Raw genomic sequence first — 26529 nt, 5'->3', positions numbered from 1 at the left:
ATCCCCTTATACAGAGAAGGAACTTCAGGCACCAAAAGGTCACACAGCTTGTTAGTGGTGCAGCCACGATGTAAACTCCCAAAGTCTGACTGAGAGCTTATGCTCCTAACCGACTACGCTACACTACACTTTAATGAATGTCTTTTGAATATCAATTAATTTCTTTTGGTAAAGAGGCAAATATAATTAATATAATTATCAGTGTAACTTGTCATCCAAACCAGGACACCTTTGACAGTGAAAAGAGGTGCAATTAGTCACTATATCTGGACATGGGACATAAAGCCTCTCCTGAACAATCTGTGATGTGTGATCACCCTAGAGATAGGAACAGAGATACACAAGACAGAGCAGAATAGATAGACAAAATTATGAAAGATGTTTTATTTTATTTCATAAGCCAAATAAGTGTACTTTCTTGCTTTATAGTCATACACATATACATTAAGAATACTTTCTTGTGAATTCTTATGTTACTCTCATTAGCTTATGACACTTCATCTTGCTTAAACAATAAAAATAATTCTTACTGCCCAAATACTCCAAGTTATTCATGCTGTATGTGTGTGGGGGGATGGGGGAGGGGGGGAGTTCTGTTTAGTATTCCACTCTACTCTCAGGTGGCTTATAAGGTGAGAGGAAACATGGGCCAGACAATCCATAGAAATGGCATTATGCACAGGAGGAAAAAAACGTGTAGAATCTTCTGTGCAGCAAACGTGTGCAGATGTGTGATAGCCTCTTACTTTGATATGAATTTATAAGCCAAATATTGCCTTCAGTCAATCAAATACAATAAAAATACATCTAAAACTGGTGGTTCTTATAGATTATTCTAGAAAGGATATGCAATCAATCAGGGAAAGCACATACAATGGAAAAAACAAGACACCAAGGATGGAGCCCTGGAAAATTCCAAGTGGTGAGGGATAAGAGAAAGAGGGCTTGATGATGGGAACGGAGGAGAGAGGGAGAGAGAAGAAGATCAAGGGGGAATGGTGTCAGAGGAACTAACAGCAAAATATTTCAAGAAGAGGGAAGCATTAAATGTCAGATGCAACCAAAAATCCACTACGATAAGGAAAAAAAAATGTCCCTTGGATTTGATAAGTGTAAGATGGCCTTTTTAGAAATTGTTCCACAGTAATGATGAAGACAGAGCCCTACGGAATTCTACTGAAATATAAATGTGGACTGAGGAAGTAGAAACACCAAGGTAATACCAATTTTCAAGAAGCTTGTATATTAAAGGAGAGAAAGATGATGAATCAGGTTACAAGCTGGTATTTTTAATATACAAAATAATTTAAGCAGGTCAAGGACTGAATTATGTCCTGAGACACATATGTCTTCAGACAACTATAAAGACACAGATCAAAAACCCAATAGAAAAACAGGCTGGTACCTCAATAATAATTAAAGATATGTAAATTAAACAATGAACTTTTCCATATTGATAAAAAAAATTTTTTTAATTTTTTTAACGTTTATTTATTTTTGAGAGAAAGAGACAGAGCCTGAGGGGGAGAGGGACAGAGAGAGAGGGAGACACAGAATTGGAAGCAGGTTCCAGGCCCCGAGCTGTCAGCACACAGCCTGATGCGGGGCTTGAACTCATGAACTGTGAGATCATGACCTGAGCTAAAGTCAGACACTCAACCGACTGAGCCACCCAGGCACCCCCATATTGATAAAATTTTAAGTTGATAGTATCCAATATGAAAAAAATCAAGTATGGAATTATTCACCCATATACATAGATGGGTGGCAGACAACCTAGAAATACTCTCAAATTGAATATGTGCCAAAACAACTTGAAAAAAGAAAAACAGGGACGCCTGTGTGGCTAAGTCGCTAAAGCGTCTGACTCTTGATATTGGCTCAGGTCATGCTCTCGTAGTTCATGAGTTCAAGACCCACATTAGCCTCTGTGCTGACAGCATGGAGCCTGCTTGGGATTCTCTCTCCCCCCTCTGCCCCTCCCTACTCTCTCTCTCAAAATAAATAAATAAACTTTAAAAAAAGAAAAGAAAAACAAAGTGGGAGGGCTTACTTTCTTTACCTGACTTCAAAACTTACTATTGGTTTACAGGAATCAATGCAAGGTAATATTGGCATGAAAGTAAATCAATAGATAAATGGAACAGAGAGTCCAGAAATAGAGTGCCACATACATACTCAGCTGATGTCTATTTAACCCTTGGTATCGGTAGTGCCAGTGGTGGGCAGAGATGACATGCGGAGTTTGTGGCAAGCCCCAATAGGAGAACACCATAGGCTCCTGGAGTTTTGGGGCAAGGCCGGGCCATCTGCAGTGGACAATTAGATGCTTTTGTACAACATCTCCTTGCATACTACTGCATCCTGGTAAAAACAGAATGCATGCCCATGGGACACTAAATGACTACTCCACCAGAACTACCCATTATGAGGTAGAACCTGTCAAAACCATCAAATCATGAATTAAGTGGGTTTAGAAAACATCCATTTTAAGGTGGAAGTGGTACATTCAGCAACAGCCGGCATAAGCAAGCCCATGGCGCCCACCACTGTTACATCAGCATCCCCTACAAGGACTTCAGGTTGATGCGTAAATACTCTCAGCTCTTTGTGTGCAAAGAACCAGTAGGCAAAAGGAGGCAGCACTATTTCAGAAGAGGTAAATAACCCCGATATCGGTAGAAAGTGGGCTATCACACAATGTGGGCAGGGAAGAAAACATAGAACTCAGTGATCCATTTAGTACCTCTGGCCCAACTGTGACTGTAAATGTACAGGTTCAGGTCTGAGAAGGGCATTATGGCCAGTGTCTTAGGTCAGCAGAGGTCGCTGCAAATGGATAGTGGAGAAGTGAGGTGATGAGTTATCTACTATGACCCGGGACCACTATAGCAGCAGGAGCTGTGGTTTATCCCACTAATCTCTCCCTTCTGACTTCTCCCCACAGGCAAAAAGGGACTCAGGAATTCTGGAGGAAGTACTTCACCGATGTATAAAAACCAGTATATCTAAACAGAGCAAGGCAAGTAGTATGATAGACATAAAGTTGCATATCCAGACTCTTCTTTAAGGAAGGAGTTGATGTTTGGCTGGGGGGAGTGCACTAAGAAGACAACTTCTAGCTGTCAGCTACTTAGAACTAGGACTCCGTTACAGAGAGCTGCCTCACCCAAGGTCATGCCCTTTGCAGTGCAGCCTGCATCTGGTGAATGAGCAAGATGGGGGTCCAGAGGCCTAATACAGTGAGTGGGAAAAACACTCACTTCAGAGCTCTTCACCAGGTTCGCAGAAGCTTTGTTGGGCCTGCAATGTATGTAAACTTCGTCCTTTGTCCAATCCTGCATTTCCTCCTTCCTTTCATAGATACTGGGTTTTTAAAAAATGTTTTGATTTATTTTTGAAAGAGAGCGAGACAGAGCGCGAACAGGGGAGGAGCAGAGAGAGAGGGACACAGAATCCGAAGCAGGCTCCAGGCTCTGAGCTGTCAGCACAGAGCCCAACGTGGGGCTCGAACTCCTGAACCACAAGATCATGACCTGAGCTGAAGTCGGATGCTTAACTGACTGAGCCACCCAGGCGCCCCTAGAGTTAATGTTCTATAAACACCAATTAGGTCAAGATGTTTTATAATGTTCTTTAGGTAATATATGTGCTTACTAATTTTTCCTTTTTTAAAAATTTTAATTTAAATACCAGTTAGTTAACAGGGTCTTTACTAACGTTCTGTCTAGCTGTTTTATCAGCTGCCTAGAGAAGGATGTGAAAATCAATTATGATTGTGGAATTGTTTATATTTCTCCTTAATTCTTTCCACGTTTGCTTCTTATACTTTAGAGCTCTGTTTTAGGTGCATAAATGTTTATGAATATTTTGTCTTCCTGATGAATTAATCTTTTAATCTTTAAAAAAATTTTTTTTAATGTTTGTTTATTTTTGAGATGGAGAGAGACAGAGCATGAACGGGGGAGGGGCAGAGAGAGAGGGAGACACAGAATCGGAAGCAGGCTCCAGGCTCTCAGCCATCGGCCCAAAGCCCGACGCGGGGCTCGAACTGACGGACCACAAGATCATGACCTGAGCTGAAGTCGGACGCTTAACCGACTGAGCCACCCAGGCGCCCCTCTTTTAATCTTTTTAAATTGGCCCTCTTTATCTGTTAATAGTTTCACTGAGAAGTCTGTTTTGTCTGCTATAAATATAGCCATTTATGCCTTTGTATGCTTACTATTTGTGTGATATATCATTTTAATCCATTTAATTTTGACTTAATTGTGTCTTTTTATTTATTTATTTAAAATTTTTACTTTTGAGAGAGTGAGCACAAGTGGGGAAGGGGCAGAGAGGGAGACACAGTATCTGAAGCAGGCTCCAGGCTCTGAGCTGTCAGCACAGATCCCGACACGGGTCTTGAACTCATGAACTGCGAGAGCATGGCCTGAGGCAAAGTCGGACACTTAACCAACTAAGCCACCCCAGCGCCCCTCTGTGTCTTTTTAAAGTATAGATCTTGTGCAGAGCTAAAACTGGGTCTTGCCTTTTTATCCATTATGAAAATCTCTGCCTTTTAATTTGAGAGTTTTGTCAACTAACTTTTAAAGTAATGATTGTTAAGATTGGGTTTAGGTCTACTATGTTATTATTTCTATTGTTTGTCTCCTTTGATTTTCTTCTTTTGCATCTCCCTTCCTACTTCTATTATGCATTTTTTTTAAGTTTATTTATTTTGAGAGAGACAGAGACAGCACAAGTTGGGGAGGGGCAGAAAGAGCAGAGAAAGAACCCCAAACAGGCTCTGTGCTGCCGGAGCATAGCTCCACACAGGGCTCGAACTCACAAAACTGTGAGATCATGACCTAAGCTGAAACCAAGAGTTGGATGCTTAACTGACTGAGCTACCCAGGTACCCCTCCATTATGAATTTTAGAATTAAAAAAATTTTTTTCTACTGACCTATTTCAAGTTCAATGACTTCCCTGTCATTTACATTCTGCTGGTAAACTTATCCAGTAAATTAAAAAACTTTTTTAAAAATATTTGTTTTAATTTTGAGAGAAAGTGAGTGTGCAAGTAGGGGAGGGGCAGAGATAGAGGGGGACAGATGATCTGAAGCAGGCTCCACGCTGACAGCAGAGATGGGGCTCGAACTCACAAACCACAAGATCATGACCTGAGCCAAAGTCAGATGCTTAACCAATTGAGCCACTCAGACACCCCTCCAGTGAATTTTAAATTTCAGACATTGTACTTCTAAGTTCTAGAGTTTTCTTTTGGTTTTTCTCCAGTTTCTATTTATTTGCTTAGTTCTTAAAAAATGTGTATTCACTGTGAGCATATCTTTACTTCACTAAGCAGTATTATAATACTTATATTAATATCCTCATATGCTCATCCCAACTTTTGGATTGGTTGTCTCTTTTCTTGAATAGGGTCACATTTTCCTAATTGTTTAACTGTCGAGTAAATTTTTCTTGTATCCTAGATATCATGAATGATAAGTTGTGGAGAGTTTGGATTCTGTTATATTTCTCTGAAGAGTGTTAACATTTTTGTTTTAGCAAGTAATTAGCATGGTTGAACTCAAACTTCAAACTAATTCTGTGGGGCAGCAGCACAAATAAAAGCTCAGTTCTCTTGTCTTTAGTTGAAACATTAGGAGTCTGTGCCAAATATGCACGGTTCAGAGATCAGACAGGGATTTGGGCAGAGTTTATTCACAGAATTTGGGTTGCTCCTTCTTTGAGTCTTTCTTTTCTGGGATTTTCCTTTCACTTTTCAGTGGCTGTGGTTTCCCTGAAACTCAGCCCTGTACTTTTTCATCTCCAAAAGACTGAATGTTTTCTATCAAATTACCCACCTCTGCCATACCAACTTTAGCATATCCTCAGGATAAAAGCTGTGATCTAACTTACCATTCCCTTCTTCCAAATTTCAACTCTTTTCCATAATCTGCTTTTGTTCACTCTCTCGTACCTTCAGGTCATTGTTTGTGTGTGTGTGTGGTTTTCCAGAGTTTATAACCGTTATCTGTGGAGGGTCAGGATCAGTAGGAATCTACTTGGCCATACCAGTAATGAAAACTCATTACAATAAAATAAAATCAATTCATGAAAATAGAAAAATTACTTAGAAAAACATAAAACTTACTCTTAAACTGACAATCTTGAATCACCATCCACATAATGATAGTGATATTTTGCATTTTCTAACATATGTATTTGTGTGTATAAACATTATCTTTATATTAAAGAAATGTCTCAGAAACATTTTCAAAGGCTCTTAAATTTTAACAATGATTTATACCAGTGTTTCTCAAAGTGTGGTCCCCAGACCATCAGCATCTCCCGGGAAGTTATTAAAAGTGCAAATTCTCAGCCTCCCACCCCCTACTGTCCCAGACCTACTGAGTCAGAAACTTTGTGGATGGGGCCCATTTCTGACGTCTGTGTTTTAACAAGCCCTCCAGTCAACTTTGACACATGCTATCATTTAAACTCACCTCTGTATGTCTATTTGCTTTCATTCTTCATCTCCAATAATTTTTTAGACATCCTTTCTTCAGTCATTGATGCTAACATTTAATTCCTTTTTTACCGTACACGTTGGCTTTCAAACACTTATTTCCACTGCTCAGGCATACATACCTATATTCCTCACTGTCCCACGTATGGTACTATTAGGGGTTCTCCACAAGGTGTGGGAAATTTGACCTCGTCATCACATGCAACTGTTTTATCCTTCTAAAAAGTGCAGACTTTCCACAGCTCTGGAAAGTGAAGATTCATTCTGTGTTTGGTGCCAGGGTTCCACCTGGTTACAAATTACTGATGGAAAATGGCTTCCACATTGCATTTTCCTTCTCTGAAAGTAAGTAAGTTACTTAGAAATGAGGGTATAACATTCATGAGTTGATTTTTCAACACACACGTGGATATACACACACATTTCATTCTCAATACCTATATCTGTTAATTCTCTGAAGTGAGGAGATCAAGAAGGCAGGAATTTGAATGGGAAATATTTGCAAAGATGACACTTAACCACATATTCGCTGAGGGGCCATCATTATACTAGCCTAGTATCCAGATGAAATATTTATTGAGCAGAACTGACCACTAAAAAAGTCTTGCTTATTAACCCGTATGCTTCTTCTGAAGAACAAATGAGGTAATGTAGTAAATGTGCTGTAAAAATGTAAAAGGTGACATACATGCCAAATATTATTATTACCTTATATTATGAAACCATTTTTGTGCTTAAGTCACTGTTTTTAGTGTAACAACTCAAATTTTAATACAATTCAGCTGTGTTTTTTATCTATGACTCGTGAATAAAAAATAATAATAGGGGCACCTGGGTGGCTCAGTCGGTGAAGTGTCCAACTTCAGCTCAGGTCAGGATCTCACAGTTCGTGAGTTCAAGCCCTGCAGCAGGCTCTGTGCTGATAGCTCAGAGCCTGGAGCCTGCTTTGGATTCTGTGTCTCCCTCTCTCTCTGCCCCTTCCCTGCTTGCGCTCTGTCTCTCTCTCTCTCAAATAAACATTAAAAAATTATTTTTAGGGGCGCCTGGGTGGCTCAGTCGGTTGAGCGTCCGACTTCAGCTCAGGTCAGGATCTCACAGTTCGTGAGTTTGAGCCCCATGTCAGGCTCTGTGCTGACAGCTCAGAGCCTGGAGCCTGTTTCAGATTCTGTGTCTCCCTCTCTCTGCCCCTTCCCCGCTCATGCTCTGTCTCTCTCTGTCTCTCAAAAATGAATAAACGTTAAAAAAAATTTTAATAAAAAATAATATTTTTAATTAAAAAAATAAATAAGTATGCAGTGGAAAATAGGTCTCATGTGCAAACTCAAATTGATCCATAGTAACCTCTGGAATGCATGCTTTTTTTTTTTTTAATGTTTACTTATTTTTGAGAGTGAGGGAGACACAGCATGAGCAGAGGAGGGGCAGAGAGAGAGGGAGACACAGAATCCGAAGCAGGCTCCAGGCTCTGAGCTGTCAGCACAGAGCCTGATGTGGGGCTCAAACCCACAAACTGTGAGATCATGACCTCAGCTGAAATTGGGCACTTAACCAACTGAGCCACCCAGGTGCCCCTGGAATACATGCTTAAGAATGATTCTGAGGCCACGTCTAGATTCACTCAGAATGAGTGTGGTGACCCATTAGCAATGTTTGCTATTGAGCAAGAACAGGAAGTAGTGGCATTTGTTACAATACATTTGAAACCCCAGATTGAGGTGTTTGTATATACGTGCTCTGAATATGAGACAAAACGGAGTGACTGTTCAGAAAAGCACTTTCATTCACCTAAAATCAAGATTTATCTTCAGTCGTTTTAAAAAATGGCATATAGAAGAAACACAGTACAGAATTATAGTTGTAATTCATTATTTTAATAAAAGGACGTGTGCTTGATAGGAAAAGTCTTTGTGAATTCAATATCAAGTTTAATGCCATATCCTCAGATTCACCACCCTTCCTAATAGGCATAGAAACTTTTACTTTGTAAACAACACCATGGAGTGGGCTCAGTGAAAATTTTAATCAGTGTTGATGTATGCATATTAAAAGGACTTTAGTTGTGAAAATAATACATTTACTTTGTTCAAAAATTCGTATACAGGATATAATAAAAAGGAGGTCTCCCTCCAGTCCCAGCTCCCATTCCTGTACTCCTGTGCTCATAGAAACCACTATAAGTTTTCTTATATATTTTTTCAAACCAAGTCTATTTACATACAAATATACGTATACATATATACACACATACATATATACACACACAGAGACAGGCAAATGCACACCCTTTTGTACAAAAGTGGGAACATACTATACACACAGTTCAGCAATCTGCTTTTTTCACTTAACGATGTATCTTGGACATCATTCCCCACCAGCACCTGTGCATCCTCAGCTGCTTTCATTTTTTCTCTTAATTTTCTGTTAATATTTTTTTACATAAATAACCTTTAGGAAGTTTGCAGCTGATGTAGAAGCTAACAAAGACATTAAGAAAGAGAGAGGGGATAATATCAAAGATCAGGCTCATACCAGTGGCCACATACATTTATACATGGAAATTAACAGATATGCAAATTCAATTCTCATATGTGGTGCTTAAGTACACAAAACTCAAGCAACTCAGGAATTGTTAGCATATGTAATTTGCTTCTCTACTGCTCTGATTTTTCAGCTTATTAACATTTTTAAAAGCTTTATATTTTGGTCTGAACACATAAGTAATTAATAATTGAGTACTTTTAAAACAGTATTTTCTATAAAAGGTTGGTATCAAGTTTAAACTCTCCATCCATTGCTTCCCTGTAAGATTCATTTTCAAATTCTCTCGTATGTAACGAGGTGTGACTTCTTATTAAAGGCTTTCTAACATCCTTAAAATTCAGAATTCTTCTAAGGTTAAATAAAACCTCTAGTTAAAAGGTTTTCCCAGATTAATTTCACTGAGATTTTTCTTCTGAATGAGTTTTCACATGTTTGGTAAGGGATGCATTTTGTTTGAAAGCTTTTCCACATTCATTACATTCATAGGGTTTCTCTCCAGTGTGGGATCTCTGATGTATAACAAGTTGTGACTTTACATTGAAAGCTTTTCCACATTCATTACATTCAAAAGGTTTCTCCCCAGTATGAGTCCTCTGATGTACAATGAGATGTGACTTTTGGCTAAAAGCTTTCCCACATTCATTACATTCATAGGGTTTTTCCCCAGTATGAACTCTCTGATGTTGAGTAAGGCCTTCAATTTGTTTGAAGGCCTTTCCACACTGGTTACATTCAAAAGGACTTTCACCTGTATGAGTTCTCGTGTGGTAAGTAAGAGATGAGCTATGTCCAAATGCTTTTCCACATTCATTACATTTGTAGGGTTTCTCCTTAGTATGAGTTCTTTGATGTATAATGAGGTGTGACTTCTTGCTGAAAGCTTTCCCACATTCATTACATTCAAAGGGCTTCTCACCTGTATGAATTCTCATATGTTTAGTAAGGGATGAGCTATACTTAAAAGCCTTTCCACATTCATGACATTCATATGGTATTTCACCTGTATGAGTCCTCACATGTTCTGTAAGAGATGAGTTATACCTAAAGGATTTTCCACATTCCTTACATTCATAGGGCTTCTCACCTGTATGAGATCTTACATGTTGAATAAGGTTTGAGCTGTGTCTAAAGGTTTTCCCACACTCAGTACATTTATAGGGCTTTTCCCCAGTATGAACTCTCAGATGGTCAGTGAGGGCATGTTTATGACTGTGGGCTTTGCCACACTGAGTACACTCATATGGCTTTTCTCCAGTGTGAGTTCTCTGATGCACAACGAGGTGTGACTTTTGGCTAAAGGCTATCCCACATTCATCGCATTCATATGGTTTCTCCCCAGTATGAATTCTCTGATGGTCAGTGAGTCCTTGCTTGTGACTGAGAACCTTCCCACATTGATTACATTCATAGGGTTTGGCTTTAGCTTGAGTTTTGTCACACTTAGTAGATGAGCTACGGCTGGATGATTTCTCATGTTTCTTTCCAGTTTGAATTTTGTCGCATTTAGTATGGGATGAGCTATGATGAGATAATTTCTCATGTTTCTTGCCAGTTTGAGTTTTGTCATGCTTATTAGATAAGCTATGGTTGGATAATTTCTGTTTCTTTCCAGTTTGATTTTTGTTTTTCTTTGTATCAGGTAAGCTATGGCTGAAAGATTTCTTGTGCTCTTTAGTTACATTAGGTTTCTTTTTTGCATAGTTTCTTATATGACCAAGTAAGTCTAAATTCTGTTTCAAACTCTTTCCATGTGAATCAAATTTAAGCTTTCTTTTTGAAGGAACATGTTTTGTACTCACATTTATTTCCCCCAATGAGCTACATTCATGGCCTTTCTTCTTAGTCAGACTTTTTTCCTTGAATGCAACTTCCCTAAGGAGTTTGTTTTGAGATTCCTGGTGATTCACTAGCTGGTCGTTATCTTGCTGGACTTCTTCTAAAATGGAATTCAATGAGACATTCTTAAGAATCTTTTCACTCTCATATTTTGAACTACAACTTATAAAACAAATGCCCTATTGTGGGGCTGAATCTTTATTCAAGCTTCATATCCCAAGGTGAATGAAATATCAAGTGTAAATGTCCCTAAGCTATTGGACTTGAGGGGAAAGTGCTATAGAGAGCACTTCCAAGTGCTTATCCAAGAAAAGATAATTGACAATAGTAATTAGAAAAAATTTTGCCTGTTTACAAATATAACCTTGTAACCTGGGTAGATGATAAGATAAACTGAAGGAGCAGTGACTAGGTAATAGATGAAGTTAAAACAGCTTGTGATTGTGGTTGGTATTTTTTGAGGTTTCTCCACAGCCCAAGCTTCCCAGCTTTGATAACTGCCAATTCATTCACAGTATTTGGCTCCCACAGCCTGTACTACATTAATTCAGCTCTCTATGGTCACAACTGGAGACACATCTGGCTCAAGCCAAAGTGTCCAATGTGAGTCTTCCTCCTAAATATTTAGACTCTAGTTTGTCTCCATTGGGTTTATACAATGATATAAAACGAGTAATAGTAAAGTCATATCTTCCCTGTGTAAACAGAAAGTTCATCAGTATGAAGAATGAAGCATACATCCACAAAGAAGCAGAGATGTGAGATCACATGTTCTCAAAGAGACCATTTATCTAATCCCAATTCTGGATGGCTTTCCAGTTCCTAGTTCTAATCCCTGGTAGGGTCAGGCTGACATATCCACCTTTAGGTTACAAGAGATAAACCTAAGTCCTTATAGTAAATTCCTCGATTTACTTAGGCTAGCCTGAGTAAATTTTTGTTACTGCCCTCCAAAGAGCCAAAATAGAGAAAATAAGGGAAGTCTACCCAGAAATACTGAACAGCTTATAGGTGACTAAGGGAATAAGCAGGAAAGGGTGTTCCAGTGCTACCACCTACGATCAATATAATAACAACATTCCTGTACTAAAACAAACAAACAAACAACCAAAAAACCCCCAAAAAACTAAAAAACCAACCAAACAAAAAACAACCCTACAGTTTCTGAGTCCCCTGATGCTTTTACCATGATAAAATTCATAGAAATGAGATTTCTCATAGAAATGAGATTTCCACCATTTAGAGTTACAATGTACACATGTACACTGTTTTCCAACAGTTTGCTATGGAGCATACCTTTGTTTCTGTCAGGTCACTCTACTAATTACTAATCATAAATTTTAAGCTTATTCCCAGCTTTAAGTGATTGCTCACATCCTTCCTTCCACACGTTATACAATTACACATTTTAAGATACCTTCCCAGTGTGTGTTTTCCTTCTCTGAGTCCACCACCCACACTGACACATGGAGGCAATTATGTTTGTACCATTATGATCCAAACTCTGGTTGAAAACAATTGATTGAACAGTGGTAAACATAGGGCCCAAACTAGACCAATCCTATTCTTTCTCCTAAGAATTTAGAATTGAAATTCAAAGACCTCTTTTAGCTAGGTATGGATACGACATGTGTAAAAATCCAAAAACTTAAGAGTTGGGACTACCATTTTGAGGCAGCTTTCTTCAGTTATGTGTGTGGAAAAGCAGAAAAAGCTTTAGGATGGGAATTAAACAGACTCAAAGAGAGAAACAGATGTAAGAGTCTCAAAGAATATAAGAAACTGAACAGCTGCCTTGGTCATAAAGGAACAACACATGGATAAAGTGAAAACTGGGATCAAACAGAAAAGAGTTTTAGTATTTGGATATAAGCCAGGAAACACCATTACTTTCATGGAGGACTCTGAAGAGATTAGTTCCCATGGGGTAAACAAGTCAATTTTTGTAGGTATAGATATAGTGGTATAGATATAACAGGGAGAGGTACAGTTGCCAGCTGCTTTTTCCTTTAGGAAACTTTAAGTGGTACAAGCATTTTGGGGGAAAGGGTAGAACAAGAGCAAGACAAAGGTGGCCTCTTCCAATGTCCAAGGATTCTTGAGAGGATAGAGGCAAATCTTCTGGGAAGAAAGGCATCAAAACTCAAACCTTTCCCCTTGAGGTGTAACATTATAAGAACCTCTTATAATGATGAAGATTGGCCAGCAGGAAAAAATATAAAGCACTATGAGAGAAATTTACCATGAGGGGAAAAGATAGAATCTGAACTAGTGAAATGGTATAATAATAGGGTAATAATGAAGAGAGTTGAGTCTGACAGAGCATATGATTACAATTGTGAGCTTATCCTGGGACGCCTCGGTGGTTCAGTCGGTTAAGCGTCCAACTTCGGCTCAGGTCATAAACTCGCAGTCTATTGAGTTTAAGCCCCGAGTTGGGCTCTGTGGTGACAGCTCAGAGCCTGGAGCCTGCTTCCAATTCTGTCTGTCTGTCTGTCTGTCTCTCTCTCTCTCTCAAAAATAAATGAACATTAAAAAAAAAAAAAAAAGACTGTAAGCTTATCCTGAATCTGAGAGAGTAACTAACACCTGAATTTTAAGCTAAAATGACTGAAGTATATAGCTCAATAGACTCAGCAAATCATTGGAAGGAATAGAACAGTCTTTCCTTGAAGCAATTCCAAGTACTATATAGGAAACTGAACTGAGAAGAAAGTCACTATAGCAATGACAAAGATGCATTAAATGATTCAGTATTATTTTTTAGTTGCACACCAAGTAACAGTGAGAAAAGTAAACACAGCCAAAATTGGAGCCACTAATGGATGGATCGAAAACTCCATGAGGTCCCTTCATTCGCCATTTGAAGGACTAGTCCTTCTGGTTTCAAGAATTCGTGGAGAGTTGGAAAATTCAGAGGACACTTAAAAATATACTGTAAACATTCTGCTAAGTTGGGGACTACAGTGATGTAAATAATAAGTGAATATTTTAATATTTGGTGGCAACACCTAAGATGAATTACTTAAAAAATGAATTCAACAAATCAGCCTAAGAATTAGAACAATTTAGGCATGAGATAATGTAAAGCTAATTTGGGTGATGTCCGTGAGAAGTGAAGAAAGCAAACAAACAAATCAGGAACTGAGGAGAGGATAGAAAAAGAGAAGGCAGAGAGCAAAGATGCACCGGAACTCCATGGTAGACAGGCCTTAAATCAAAGTAGACCCGGGGCACCTGGGTGGCTCAGTAGGTTAAGGGTCCGACTTCCACTCAGGTCATGTTCTTGCAGTTCGTGAGTTCGAACCCCACGTCAGGCTCTGTGCTGACAGCTCAGAGCCTGGAGCCTGCTTCAGATTCTGTGGCTCCCTCTCTGCCTGCCCCTTCCCCCCTCCCCTCCCCTCTCTCAAAAATAAAATAAACGTTAAAAAAATTTTCAAAGTAGACCCTGATAAAAATATGGAAGGTGAAAGGAAGCTCTAATTTAGAAAGAAATATAAAGCTTTCCATTTCTGACACTCTGAGAATGAGCTTTCCTGTAAAGTAGGTAAAAATATGAGTGCAACACAAAGAAACTGGAGATTTATCTGGACAAGATAAATTTTTCTTGAAAGTCACCCATGTAGAATAAGTAGCTTGTATTTGCACAAATGATTCTTTTGAGGAAAATACAATAGAAAAAAAAAAAAAAGAACAGAGAGCAGAAGACAAAACCTTAGGGATACTTCAGCAAGTGGAAAGAAGAGAATCTGGTGAAATAAATGCAAAGAAGCACTTAGAAGATCAGATTTAAGTGGTATATAATTTAAGCTAAGTAGGCAAGAATTTCATGCTGATCGAAACTATTAAAATATGTGCTGGAAGGTAAGCAGGGGTTACTTTAAAGCCAGAAATTTACATAGAGACACAAAATCTGTAGGATTTGACTGTAGAGGTTAAGGAGCAAATGGAAATGATGATTCATTATAGACCACAGGTCTGGAGCATTTTCACAGTGAAAGAAGGGAAGTGGAAAGTAATTAAAGGCAGGGGGCATCATGCCAAGAGATTTGGAAAGAGGATGGACCCAAGAAGGTTTGAACACATAAGGAGAGAAATATATCATGGAGTCCCAGAATTTGACTGGATGAAGGGAAATATACTGAGGATATTAGTAGAAAAGGAGATAATAAAAAACAGCACTGCTTTAAACAAGGTAAGCAGTGATGGGACTTTGAGAACAGCTAAGAGGAGTCACTGCTCCTCCTGGAAGCTGAGCAAATGGAGAGCATAAATGAGGAAAGATGACTGACTATATATGGAAAGGTCAGTTAGGCATCTGAGGTATGGTATCAAAGGTTCAGAACTCTAGTTGTCACCTTTTTCCTACCACAATATGAATGGTGTGGCATACTGTATTACTGTTCCCTGTGGAAAGATTGTACCTCCCAGGCCCCTGCATGCCACTTGAATCCTCCCTGGAGAAGGGCTGTACATTCCTACCCTGCTGAGCTTAGGAGTGGCCAGGTGATCTGCTCTAACCAATTAGCCAATAAAATGTGAGCAGAAAGAGATATCTACCACTTCCATTCAGTAGTTTTAAGTCAACAAGTGGTTCTACTCATTCTTCTTTCCTTGTGACATGAGAGCAGGATTTGCCAAATAGGGACTGCTCTTTCGATGTAGGTCCAAAGGATAATGTGGAATAGGGCTACAGCATAAGCAAGAAACAAATCTTTCTTGTTGGAAGCCACTGAGATTTGGGGGTCATTCCTTAATGGAGCATAACTTAGCCTAAGCTAACTGATGCAAGTGGTGTAAGCAAACCCCCATACGTGAAGACTGGCTTACAACTGTAGTGAACCTCATATGAGAACCTCACACGTAGACAGGTTCATAGACAGAAGAGATATTAGAATCTCCAAGGTTAGAGAATCTTTGTAGTTTGAACTCCTCCTCCCCCAGGAGAGGATATTTTTCAACTGCTACTCCTGGTTAAGAAAGAAAGGTCTCAAATATTTAAGATTTTAAAAATAAATTATTCATTGGGTTGGCTGGGTGGCTCAGTCGGTTAAGCGTCCGACTTTGACTCAGGTCATGATCTCACGGTTCATGAGCCCCGCATCAGGCCCTCTGCTGTCAGAGCGGAGCCTGCTTCGGATCCTCTGTCTCCCTCTCTCTCTGCCCCTTCCCTGCTCATGCTCACTTCCTCTCAAAAATAAACATAAATCAATCAATCAATCAATCAATCATTGAAGAATTGCAAAGTTACAACCAAAAAACTAGGAACTTACTTCCATTGGTTCCTATTTGCTTGGGTCTTGCTATTTCACTGGGACCACCTTGTCTAGGTTTTTTGCCCTTCCCCAACCATGGCTCTTCTCCTTTTTCCAACTTGGAGATCATGTCTGGTTTGGGAGCTTGATAACCTGCTCATGAGAAATGGTACAAATTGAGTGTTAGGAAAACAAACATCCCAGAAATCAAACGCTAATATTTGGACTTCAGAGCCTTGAAAGAATTAAGAATATACGGCTTCTGAAATTTCACAATGGCTGCCCATGTACCCTATCCAAGGAGACGTTCCATTTTGGAGACAGGGACACAGTATCTTGAGTTGTACCCAAAAGGGATCACAACTCTTTGATTCATAATAACCATGGCCAAATTTATCAAGAACTTCAGAGAGAAGGTATCACCATGCACACATTTTGAATTATGAAAGAACTGTTCTTACCCATTGAGGCAAGGTTGCTGTAGTTCTCCAGCATCACATCCTTATACAGGTTCCTCTGGGCAGGATCTAGTTGTTCCCATTCCTTCTGGGTAAAAGCCATAGTCACATCTTTGAATGTTACTGATCCCTGTAATAGCAATACTTCTATTCAGTCTAATGTTATTCACATTAGTGAGTGATTTGGACAAGATAATAATGATTTGTTCTTAGCTCAAACATTCAATTTGATCATGATGTTATAGTGGATACTAATTCTTTACTCAATTATGCATTTTTTGAGAGGCAAAAATCATATTAAGAAATGTCCCTATTATGGACTGAATGTTTGAGTATCCCCAAAATTCATACGCTGAAACCCTCCCCTCCAATGTGATGGTATTAGGAGACAGGGCCTGCAGGAAGTAATTAGAATGGGATGAGTTCATGAGGGTGGAGTCTCCATGAATAGGATTAATGCCCATATAAGAGTCACAAGACAGCTTGCTTCCTCTCTCTGCTCCTTCTGCCAAGTGAGGGTACAAGAAGTCTGCAACCTGGCAGATGGTCTCACCAGATCCCAACCAGGCTCACACCCTATCTTGGACTTCTCGCCTCCAGAACTGACAGCAGTAAATTTCTGCTGTTTATAAGCTACTCAGTTGATGGTACTTCGTTGTAGCAGCCCAAACTGACTAAAACAGTCCCACTTGTGAATTTGTTTATTCAAGAGGATAAAGAGTGAAAAAAGTCATACAATTATCAGAGAGAAAGACAATTACCAAAACAAACAGAATCAGTCTTTACCTTTTCTTCTATAACAAAAAACAGTGGAATAGTGTTTATGAGGTAGAAGAATTGAGATCCTTGATTTTTAGAACCAGCCAAAAAATCACCTATATTTGGAAGCAAAAGTAATGTATTTTAGGCATGTAAGGATGCAGAAAATATAATACGTATATATTTTAGAAGTAAAGAAAAGGAGAGGGACAGGGAAGGAGGAGGAGGAGAAGAAAAGGAGTGATTTTTAAAAGAAGGAAAAGTGAATCAGAATAAAGATTTCAAGATTGGGAAGGACATAATGTACGAGAAAGAGCTGTGAATAATAAAACCAGTCAAATGTCTAGTTACATCCAAGTAACTTGATAATCTTCTTGTACAACTGTTACAAAAGTCATTAAAATCAAGAGTCGTGACTTAGGGGCACCTGGGTGGCTCAGTCGGTTAAGTGTCTGACTTTGGCTCAGGTCATGATCTCGCCGTCCATAAGTTCAAGCCCCGCATCAGGCTCTGTGCTGACAGCTCGGAGCTTGGAGCCTGCTTAGGATTCTGTGTCTCCCTCTCTCTCTGCCCCTCCCCCACTCATGCTCTGTCTCTCAGAAATAAATAAATGTTAAAAATTTAAAAAAAAAAAAGAGGTGTGACTTAAGAAAAATAAACAGGAACATAAGGTGGGGGATGGGGAGAAATTAAAGCATGTTTAGGATCTCCTCTTATTAGGCAGGTGAGAGGAGGAGACACAGCTCCTGGAGAAGTTTGCCACTAATGAATACACGCTTGAACAGATTTGTTTCACATTGAAAAATAACTCCCTACCTCCATAGACCACCAATCAATTAGCTGTGCATGTCACCAATCTCTGACCTGACAAACCTCCAGTCATGGACATCTAAGAAGTCCCATCATTGACTGTCACTGGCCTCTCAATCACTGATAGACCGATCCCAACAAAGTCCCCTATCAGTAACAGCAACAAATCTCCCCAGTCGCCCCCACACACTCCAATCACAAAATCCCACAGGTCTCTCAACTATGGATACCTAAAGAACACATCAGTCTCTTCTCTGATGCAACCCCAAATCCCGACTCTACCAGTCCCCAATCACTGACGCCAACAGACCTCCACCAACAGTGGCGTTTACAGAAACCCGAATCAGTACCAGCCAACTTCACTATACCTTCAATCTCTTTAGCCATTCCCTTCACCTGCTTGCTTTGCCTGAAATCTACCTTCTCCTGAGGATCCTGCTCCCTTACAAGGCTCCCTGCTGGAGGTTATTTGGTTTGGCCCAACCATGACTCGTGTACCTCACGGCCTGAAGTTGAGGTCAACGATAACTTTCAACTATTCTTCATTCATCCTTCAAAATCCCTATCATGTTTAGAGTATCACCAGACTTCAACCCATTAACCCTCCATTTCAACGATTAACTAGAAGAACTCACAGCCTCACCATATAGTTGTACTCGGAGCTACGAGGTAGTACAGCTAAGGAAAAGGTGCATGGGGTGAAGTCTAGAGGAAGCCAGGCACAAGTATCCAAGAGTCCTCTTCCAGTGGAGTCACACAGGACACACATGATTCTTCCAGAAACAAAACGTGAGAACACGTGTGAAATGGTGTTTCCCAAGGAAGCACCGTAGAGACTCAGTGGCGCTCACGGGCACCCTCTGCCTGACACACACAAAAGTCCCAGATCCCCAGAAGGAAATCAGGAGTTCAGCATAAACCGCATTGTTTACATCGTTTAGTTTATTAAATGTTTTATTTATTTTTGAGACAGAAAGAGACAGTGGGCGGGAGGAGGGGAGGGGCAGAGAGAGACACACACACACAGAATCTGAAGCAGGCTCCAGGCTCAGAGCTGTCAGCACAGAGCCCGACGCGGGGCTCAAACTCATGGATTGTGAGATCATGACCTGAGCCGAAGTCGGACGCTTAACCGATGGAGCCACCCAGGCGCCCCTACATAGTTTAGTTCAGGCACGGGGAGCCACTTTTATCATTTCTGGGAATGGTGCAAAGCCTCCTGCAGTCTAAGTTCTCAGATGTCAGCCAAAGGTCAACCTTGCAAGCAGGCTTTTCTAAGGACAGCTGTCAGGGGCCACTTATGTCAACTCTTCTGCACAGTAATTCTGCCTCATTCACTGCAAACCTGAACACGAGCTTCCTCTTCCCTACAGCTCCTCCACTAACTGCATCAATGCACAAGAGTCCTTCCACACCCTGGCCTTTCTCTTTCCTGACTCCAACAATCTTTTCTTCTACCCAAACTCAGCCACTGATTCGTCGCCCAGGCATTCTTTAGACCCTTGCCACACACATTACAGCACCTCTAAAATCTCTACTTAAAACACTGTCCTGCCAGCTTACTTCTTCTAGTACCTTCCATGTCAATATTTCTCCAAAGACATTCGGCCCTCATACCCATCGATCCTAACCATTTTTTCACAATCTTCCATTGCCACGCAGCCTTACTTTTCACCTGTCCTGTTTAGATTTAGTTCTAACACCATACACACTCCACGGAAAACAGCTTTCGCTTCCTTGCCCCTCTTCTTCTCCACTGTACTTCCCTAGCAAAGCCTCAAACTTAAACCCAACTTAATCTCTGCCTGCAACCTTGCAGTTAAACATTCCAAAAGAAAAAAGTCAAACAACTGTGCTGACTGGACTCACTTCAAATTTATGACACATATCTCAAATGGGCACCCAATACTGAGAGCTTCCTGTTCCTCTTTCCAAGATGATTATTCCAAACATTCTCCGCTTTCTCTCTGAAATCTGCGGCACCTACTCCTTTCCCACTGTCAGCTGATGAATCTGCCTTACACTTTCAAAGACAAAATGAATGTAAGTGAACAAGAACTACCTTGCCTTGTTACCACCAGTTCCACCAATCTGTTTCCAAACCCCTATCATCTGTCTCCTTTCTGTTGAAACGGAAGACATGTCCCTTCTGTCACTGAAGGCCAGTTTCTCCACTTATGCTTTGGATCCTATCCTCAACTGCTTTCTTGAGGATTTCACCCCCTGCAGTTAACCTCTCTCCTTTGTGCCACCTATTTTTCCCTTTCTACTGAATCGTTCCTATTGACATACAAAGTTGCCTTAATATCATTCATCCAATGAAAACTGTCTCTTAATCACATGTCCCATCCAATGCCAATTTATTTGCTCCTTTTACCAGCAAAACTCCTGGTTTATACTCTGTCTCTATTTCATCACCTCCATTCTTTCAACTCATTCCAACAGGATTTTGCCCTCATCGCTCCACAAAAAAAAACTCTTCTTAATCAAAATAACCATTGAGCTACATCTTGCCAAAGTCAAATTCTCTGCAGTGATAAGTCTGGGACTCACAAGAGCTTATGACACAACGGACTCGCATGGTCTTGAAAAGCTTTCTTCTTTAAGCTGCTTTGACACCACATTTACAATTTTCATCATATCTCAGTGGCTACTCCTCATTCTCCCTTTTTTTCTGTTCTTTTCCAAACCTCTAAATGTATGAGTGACCCAGAGCTCTGTCCTTGGTCCCTCTTTTCTTCTCTGTGTCCTCTCTGCAGGTGACCTCATCCAATCTTATGGCTTCAAGTACCATCTTTATGCTTGATGTCTTTCATTATGAATTCTCCAGCTCACACCTCTCCTAATTCTAGATTCATGCATCTAATGACTATGCAACATCTCTACTTGGGCATGTAATGGGCGTCTTGATGTGGCCAAAGCTGAACCACTGTCAGCCGCTCTGGCTCCCATTTATATCCACCAAATCTGGTCGTCTTCAACACAACCCTTTCGCAGAAAAAGGAAGCACCCTTTATCCGGTTCCTCAAGCCAAAAGTCTAGATGTAAAATCTTGATTCTTCTCTTCCCTCATGTTTCATATCAGCTCATCAGGAAGTCCTACTGGCTCATCTCTAGATGTATTCTGAATCTGATTTTTCATTCCCTTGCTACGACCCTATTCTAAACCATCATCATCGCTTCCCTTTCACTATTCAATAAACTCCTAAAGGACCTCTGCACACAGACAGGGACAGTCCGGTCTCCAACTACCACAGGCACCGTAATAGACTCCCATAGGCCACACATTGCCACACACGTCCCCAATCTCTGACACACCACGAAGCCATTTCTGATCCCCCACAGCCTTCCAAACCATGGCCTTTCGGACCACCCTCCCCCCCCCCCGCCCCCCGCCATCACTGTCATCGCAGATACCTCGAAACACGGATTTCCTTAAACTGTGGCACCCACGGACCGCGCAGGCCCCCCATCACTGCGCCACAGATTCCCCCAGCACGCTGACCACCCCTCCCCCGCCAGAAGACCCTCCAGCCTCGCCTCCAATTCCCAAATCGCTCCTCTCAGAGACCGCGGCCACCCTCCAATCACGGACCCCCAACTAGCCCACCGCGGACCGCCCGGCCGCCCCGCCCCGCCATCGCGCTCACCGCGGCGCTGCCCCCCGGCTCCGACACGGCCATCTCCGCGGCACACCCGGCCTCTTCGGCCGTTCCCGCACCCCTCCTCCGGCCCACGCTCTCCTGCTTTGTGAGGATCGGGTCGCAGGCGGAGGCCGACATGGCGGCTGCTTGAAGCGCGGCCTTAGCGAGCCCGGCGCCTGCGATGGCGGCGCCCCTGGGTATCGCGGGAGGGCGCGGCCATCTTGACCGAGGCTCCGCCGTACAGCGGGGGCCCCGCGCTCCCGGCGCGCGCGCGGGCAGGGGGCCCCGGGACGCCGCGGAGGGTCCCGAGAGCTGAGATGCGAGGGGGCAGGAGGCGTGCTCAGGTACCCACTGCACGGTGCCTCGCGGCGCTCGACACCCCAGCCCCGGCGTCCGGAGGCTCGGCCACGTAAATGCAGAATTCGGAGTCGCCTTTCTGAATCCGTCCCTGCAGCCAGTTGCCGGGAACCCCGCAATCACGAGGCCCAGCGCGGAATCCAGACAGCCAGGATAGTAAGAGAGATTGAGGAGGAAGGAGAAAAGGCCCGATCGCTCAGACACCGTTGTTTCATAGGGAGAGAGCACTAATCGTCCAAATACACGTCTTTACCTTTACGGTATAAGAACAATGAGGGGGAAAAAATGAAGCAGCAGGTTCAATGAACACATCACTCCTCAGTGAGGTCAGCTGAAGCCAAATAATCAAGCAATTGGAGCAGAAATAATTTCTCAATGAGCTATTTGGTGTACCGACGCCGTTCATTTAACAATTATGTGTTGAGCTTTTACTTTGTGCCGGCTAAGTTGCTGTGCTATGCTAGGTAATGGGGAGAGTGGAGACCCAGATGGAAACAGCCTTTGTTCGCCCTGATGGAATTTACAATGGGGCAGCGGGCTTGTGAAGTTATCCCAAATACGTGGTTGCTTTTTCCAGAGTCAAACACACCCTGTTTCACACCTTCCATTTAGATGAGTGAGCAATTAGTTATCCCTCAGCAGTGGCTGCATCCGTTCCCCTCGCGGGCTCAATCTTTAGTCTGAATACAATTCTCAGTGCACCTTCGCTGAGCTCTTGACACTCCTTAGGCCACCTAATTTCAGGATAGTTTTCTGCCTAGTCTCCCCATCCTATTATTGAAAAAGTTTTTCTAACAATAATTTGTTGTTGTTGTTCCACAAATCACAGTGGTGTGTTTCTCATTTATTTTCCAACTATCCCAACAATGCTTTCCCTAGTCTTGTGGCATCAATTCTAGAGCCTAGCAAAGTCTGTTGTAAATATTGTGATAGGCAGAATTCTAATATGGCCCCCATTATCTCTGCCCCTGTTATCACACCTTTAAGAGATCCCCTCTCTTTCAGGAACCTGTGATCTCATACCCATATAAGATCCCAAATGAGTTGATTTTGAGTTCATAAAAAAGTGGAGATGATTCTGGGTGGACCTGACCTAATCAGGTGAGCCCCTGAAAGAGACTGGACCCTTCCTGAAGTCAGAAATTACAAATAGGAACAGGCCTGCGGAGGGGCCACACAGCAAGAACCTGAAATCAGCCTCTCAGAGCTGAGAGTGGGTTTTGGTCTACAACGAGCAAGACAACAGGACCTCAGTCCTCAACAGCAAGGAAATGATTTCAACAAGCATATCTTTCTCTAGTGGACTCTTTAGTACACAACTCAGCCAGCAGCTTGAATTGAGCTTTGTGTGACCTCGTGTGGGGAATCCAGCCATGCCACCATCAGACTTCTGACCTACTGCAACACTGAGATAATAAATTTGTGTTATTTTTGAGAGAGACAGAGACAGAGTGTGAGTGGGGGAGGGGCAGAGAGGAGGGAGACACAGAATCCAAAGCAGGCTCCAGACTCTAGGCTGTCAGCACAGAGCCCAAAGTGGGGCTCGAACTCATGAATCACATGAACCAAGAGATCATGACCTGAGCCAAAGCCCGACGCCCAACCGAATGAGCCACCCAGGCGCCCCTGATCATTTCTTATGCAGCAAAGACTCAGTGAAAAGTGAAGGTGGGGGTGCCTGGGTGGCTCAGTTGGTTAAGTATCCGACTGCAGCTAAGGTCATCATCTCACAGTTTGGGAGTTCAAGCCCTGTATCGGGTTCTATGCTGACAGCTCAGAGCCTGGAGCCTGCTTTGGAATTTGTGACTTCCTCTCTCTCTCTGCCTCTCTCCCACTCACACTCTGTCTCTCTCTGTCTTTCAAAACTTAAAATAAATGTTAAAAAAAAAAGGGGGGGGACACAGCCCTCTTCCCTGTGTTCCAGACTGAGCATTTTTCTGTCCTTGTACCCTGAGTGTGAGCAGTTCCTTCCCATGCTCCTCAAATACAGTCCTTACTTAAATTGATCTGATGTTACAGTCCCAGTGTTCCAATATTTACATTTAAAAAATAGCTCTCTAGCGTCTGGGTGGCTCAGTCGGTTAAGTGTTTGACTTCAGCTCAGGTCATGATCTCAGGGTTTGTGAGTTCCAATCCATTGTCCAGCTCTGTGCTGACAGCTCAGACCCTGGAGCCTGCTTTGGATTCTGTTTCCCTCTCTTTCTGCCCCTCCTCTGCTCACACTCTGTTTCTCTCTCTCTCTCAAAAATAAACATTGAAAAAAAAAAACTTAAAAAAAATAGCTCTTTCTATCTGCTTACAACTAATTCAGAAAGAAGAAAGCCAGGCCAGTTTCTGTGGGCTTATAACATAGTATTCCTTAACATATTGAAACAAATTCCAACAAATCTATACACGGTAATGCTGTTCTAAATTGGAACAGTTCTCCAAGCCCCCCTAATTCTAGTAAATGACCAGTATTCCTCAGATACCCTTTGGGGAGCACGGTATTGAGAGAAAGAAATGGGTGGAAAAGATAGGAGAAACAGGATAAGGATATTCGCTGCACTGAAGAGGAGGGAGAGCAAGGAAGAGAGAATGGCAAAGACAAAATGAGGTAGTAAAGTCACTTGGTGGGAATAGGATGGTGACCAGAAACTCTTCAATTTAGAAAAAAAGTTCCATCATTTCTCCACATGGCAGAGTGAGTCCATTTTCTAATTCAGGACAAATAGGAAAAGAGAACACCTTACAATTAATTTAATTCTGTAAATACAATAAGGATCAATTGTGGATTGCTATTTACATGAGAGTTTCTGTACATGGTAAGACATTTTCAAGTGAGTAAAAAAGTCATAATATCAAAGAGACCCCTGGAAAAGTGTCTCTGCTTCGGATCAACTCTATTATTTCCTTTGCTATCACCTGACCTTACTGGATATATATATTTTAGGTACCTGAGTTTCTAACTCTGTCTCCTAAATTAGCCTGTATGTTACTTGTTAACTATGTAGAATTTCTTACGATAGTCTCTCGGAAATGTCCTACAAACCCTATTAAGGTTTTCCCAGAAAAGGAAAGAGAACTGTGTGATCCCGTGTATCAGTGCCTCCTCATTCATTCAATAATCCAAAAAGCAATAAGTATTGATCGGACATCTATTGTACACCAGACACTATGACAGGCATGTGGATACAATGATGAGAAACAATGTAAACACAGCTCCTACCTGCAGGGAGCTGAGGATCCAGGGGAAGAGAGCACTATTATTCCAATGAGCACACACTGAAAAGGCGATATGAAAACTAGAGAAGTGCTTCTGGAAATACACAGGGTGCCAGGAGAGCTTGTAACCTAGTCTCAGCATATTCGGAAACTTTCTCTGAAGAGAGGACATTGAAATTGATATCTGAAAGGTGAACAAGAGTGGCCTGAGACCACATTTCAGAGGGAAGGAATTGCATGTGCCAAGGCCAGGGCCACCTCCTAGCCCTCACCTTCACAAAGAAGACCGTGGAACCTTCCCGACCTGCTCTGAGAGCCCTCCTGGGTCTTCAGGGACCTCTGTTCCTCCTGCCTTTCCAGGGTCCTCCCCCAGCCCCTTTCTCTGCAAGGCACAGAGAATACACCTTGCCTTGCAGAAAACACCTTCGTATTTTCTGGGGAAAGGGCCTCGCCTCCCCAACTTCTCATTCCCCGGGCTCTTGCCACTGTAGCCCGCCCCACATCGTCCACGAACATCACTCTCTTTTATCCAGAGGAGGAGATGAGGGAAGAGTCAAGAAGGAGTGGGGTGCCACGGGAGCAGGAAACTTTATGAATACGCAGGCGGATGCAGAGTGGGACAGGTGAGGCTCTATGTGTCCCAAGGAATTCCTCAAGAGGAGGGACTCAAGGTCAGGGCGTTGACGTTGGGGGTGTAAGGACTGCCAAGTGGCAAGCTAGCGATGCCCCATGTCTCGGTTGGAGTGCTCGTTCTACGGGTTTGTAGTACATCTGTGAGCATCTCAGTGACGTGTGCGGGACACAGACTGTGCGTTCTAGGGTTACAAATAAAATCTCTTTAGTGCTGATACAATGAAGCGCCGAAATAGGAAAACCAAAGATGAATAAAAGATTCAGGAGACTAACAGAATACACTGTCACAGTGGCAGAGGTTTGAAGTAGTAATAACTTTATTGGAACACAGGTAAACATAGGGATCCATAAGGAAGGAGACACGTGACTTTCATTCCAGCGTGAGAAACCCTGCAAGGTCCCTCACACGTCCGGGCTGCTCATTGGTCTCACAAGACCTGTTGGAGATACCTTCTAGGTGTTCGTCCTGAAGAAACCCGATCTCCAGTAACCCCACCCCCCCCCCAAAAAAAA

At 41.9% G+C, this 26529-nt stretch overlaps 1 protein-coding gene across 2 annotated transcripts; it reads right to left on the bottom strand.

Annotated features, from left to right (window-relative positions):
• Positions 1 to 8515: 8515 nt before the first annotated feature.
• Positions 8516 to 22202, bottom strand: ZFP37 (ZFP37 zinc finger protein). 2 transcript variants are annotated; one of them, XM_058694487.1, is made up of 5 exons: positions 21829 to 21933; positions 17396 to 17484; positions 16613 to 16739; positions 16170 to 16304; positions 8516 to 10996 (listed from the first exon to the last, which is right to left on the bottom strand). In XM_058694487.1, exons 3-5 carry the CDS (start codon positions 16710 to 16712, stop codon positions 9456 to 9458), a joined length of 1776 nt encoding a protein of 591 aa, XP_058550470.1. In that variant the 5' UTR covers positions 16713 to 16739; positions 17396 to 17484; positions 21829 to 21933; the 3' UTR covers positions 8516 to 9455. The 2 variants fall into 2 exon arrangements, with proteins under 2 accessions (XP_058550470.1, XP_058550469.1); XM_058694486.1 differs by lacking the exon at positions 17396 to 17484 and having other exon boundaries at positions 21829 to 22202.
• Positions 22203 to 26529: the final 4327 nt, after the last annotated feature.

The sequence above is a fragment of the Neofelis nebulosa genome, chromosome 12, assembly GCF_028018385.1.
Source record: "Neofelis nebulosa isolate mNeoNeb1 chromosome 12, mNeoNeb1.pri, whole genome shotgun sequence".
NCBI classification, from domain to species: domain Eukaryota; kingdom Metazoa; phylum Chordata; class Mammalia; order Carnivora; family Felidae; genus Neofelis; species Neofelis nebulosa.
The sequence above is the reverse complement of the archived record's forward strand: the minus strand, read 5'-3'. Positions and strand labels throughout refer to the sequence as shown.

Coding starts and splice junctions, on each gene's coding strand:
- ZFP37 (XM_058694486.1), bottom strand. CDS start 21,960: ATGTCGGCCTCCGCCTGCGACCCGATCCTCACAAAGCAGGAGAGCGTG. Junction 16,740..21,828: donor AGCCGGGGGGCAGCGCCGCG/GTGAGCGCGATG, acceptor TTGCTATTACAG/GGATCAGTAACATTCAAAGA. Junction 16,305..16,612: donor CAGCAACCTTGCCTCAATGG/GTAAGAACAGTT, acceptor TCTCATGAGCAG/GTTATCAAGCTCCCAAACCA.